This window comes from Lipotes vexillifer, unplaced genomic scaffold (assembly GCF_000442215.2).
Source record: "Lipotes vexillifer unplaced genomic scaffold, Lipotes_vexillifer_v1.1 scaffold614, whole genome shotgun sequence".
In the NCBI taxonomy this organism is placed as follows: Eukaryota; Metazoa; Chordata; class Mammalia; order Artiodactyla; family Lipotidae; genus Lipotes; species Lipotes vexillifer.
The window spans coordinates 740377-742586 of record NW_006787203.1 but is presented as its reverse complement, the minus strand read 5'-3'; the positions used below and the strand labels follow the sequence as shown (position 1 = coordinate 742586).

The following is a 2210-nucleotide window of genomic DNA, read 5'->3' as shown; positions in this document are numbered from 1 at the left end:
CGGGCGGCCCCCCCCAGCCAGACCCGGAGCCAGGCCCGCGGGCAGCGGCGGCGGCGGCGGCGGAGCTGGGCAGGTGGATGCGGCTGGAAGATGGCGCCCTCGGGCCCGGGCAGCGTCAGGCGGCGGTGCCGGCGGGTCCTGTACTGGATCCCCGTGGTGTTCATCAGCCTCCTGCTCGGCTGGTCCTACTACGCCTACGCCATCCAGCTGTGCATAGGTGAGTGCGCGCCCGCCCTCGCTCGGCCCTCCCCCCGCCCCCGGAGGGCCGGGCCGGCCACTCAGCGGCCTCTGCGCTCGCTCCTCGCCACCTCCGCCGCCCACTCGACAGTCCCGGGACGCCGAGCGCCCGGCGCCGCGCGCCCGCTCTCCACACCGAGGAGCCTGTCGCGCCCTGGGCGCCGCCAACTGGCTGCTTCTCGGCCGGCGCCGCGGCCGAAAACAGCCTCGCGGCAGCCTCCTTCCGCTCGCGCTACCGTCGCCTTCCCCTCGCAACTCTCCGGCTACGGTGTCACCTCCACCCCGACTCTCGCGCAGCCCAGCCACCCCTGCCCTCGGCAGGACGGCACCCGGGACAACGGCGGTGTCCGCCGCCCCAGCCTCCGCCGAGGGGTGAGGCCCGGGGAGGCTGCGCTGCAGGCTGGAGGGCTCCGAGCAGGGCCCAGGATCTGAGCTCCGCCAGACCCGCGCGGGGGACGGTGGCCTCGCGTGTCAGAGCTGCCCGTTTCTGGTTGTCCTTAATCCACTTTTTAAAAATATGTGATAGCCCGCAGGGGCGTTTTTGCTGCCTTTATTATCTTTGAGCGTTGCCAATTGGACACTTGCTAGTGAAGTGAAGGTGGGTGGGTGGTCAGCTACTATAAAGTATTTTCGAAGATACATGCAGTACGCAAGACCGCAATTTACATGTTAGAATAATAGAAGGAAGAAAGGAGGCGACCGTCTATCTGATGTTTCTTCATCCAGAGAGCCAAGTGGCTCCAGTCCAAGTTTTAGGCTCCAGAATCGATTGGATGGGGTATTTGCAGCGCTGAAGATGAGAAGAAAAAAAGTTGATTACGCACGATTAGGGAATACAATTCTGTTTCTTAATGTAAGCCGGTTTCTACCTTAGAGGTTTTGTGAAAACTCATCTGTGTTATCAGAAAAGGTGATAAACCAGAGGATGACCTTTCTGCCAGTGACTTGTGAACGCCTTTTGTGTTTTGTGTTTTCGCCCTCCGGAGCACTAGCTTCCAGTGAGGCCAGGAGAAAGGTTAAACGGTGGCCTGTTTAGTTGAACCTTCTCAATTTAAGTGTTTTGCAAGCTGCAAGATTCAGTCAGAGAATCTTCTCTGAAGCCATCTTACCTCAAAATGTTGCCCCTTGTGAGAAATAATAGGTGTCAGAATAATACACCAAAATAATTACTGGCAAAACTTTTAACAGAATTGAGACTAACTTCCCATTTCATATAGTTTTAAAATTTGATATTATTACTATATTTATTGAATTTAGAAACAATATTTCAGTACAAAAGTAGCTTTTTTAAAAAACAAAAGGATTGGGCACCGAAATCATCAAGACAGTGCAACTGAGTATGTAGCATTCAAGTTATCAAAAATGTATAGGAAAAAATTTTCAGAAACGTACTTTTTGTATTAACTTAATATTAAGACAACTTGCCTTATTGAGGTATACTGAAGTGTTACATAACTATTAGAAACGTTTGTTGTATTTCATTCCTTCTCTTAAAGAGAAGCAGTGAGCAGTTTCAATTACTGTAACTGGTGCAAAAGAGGAAAGTCTCAGAAGACCTCAGTTATCAAAACAGGCAATTGATTTGCCTACATTATCACATTAAGATAAGAAGCTTAGCCTGATGCAGTCTCATGGCCATCAGGAAGAAACACATGAAGGCTGGGAGAGCTTTTCTTCCCTTACAATTATCTCTGTCCCAGCTGAGTTCTATGTAGTATGTCTTACTGTATTGAGTGGACAGGTGATGGGGGAGGAACTAAATGGAAAACCGCTGTTTTATCTGGATACTATTTATATATTTTTTAATTTTAATTTCTGTAAGTTTAAGGTAAATCTAAAGTATCCATGAAATCCACATCACTATTTTAGTAAGTGAAAATTTGACTGAGAGGGGGAATGCCTCTTTTTAAACTGCCTAAATGACATGGCCTGTTTTTTTTTTTTTTTTTTTTTTTTTTATACGTGCGCCCCCT

General features: G+C 49.8%; 1 protein-coding gene across 1 annotated transcript in view; it reads left to right on the top strand.

The window, feature by feature from the left end:
- The first annotated feature begins 90 nt into the window (after positions 1–90).
- Positions 91–2210, top strand: part of ZDHHC2 (zDHHC palmitoyltransferase 2) — a 63657-nt gene continuing 61537 nt past the window's right edge. Inside the window, exon 1 of the mRNA XM_007459910.1 lies at positions 91–217. Within this exon, the coding sequence (XP_007459972.1) occupies positions 91–217 (127 nt within the window). The remainder of the gene's footprint in view (positions 218–2210) is intronic.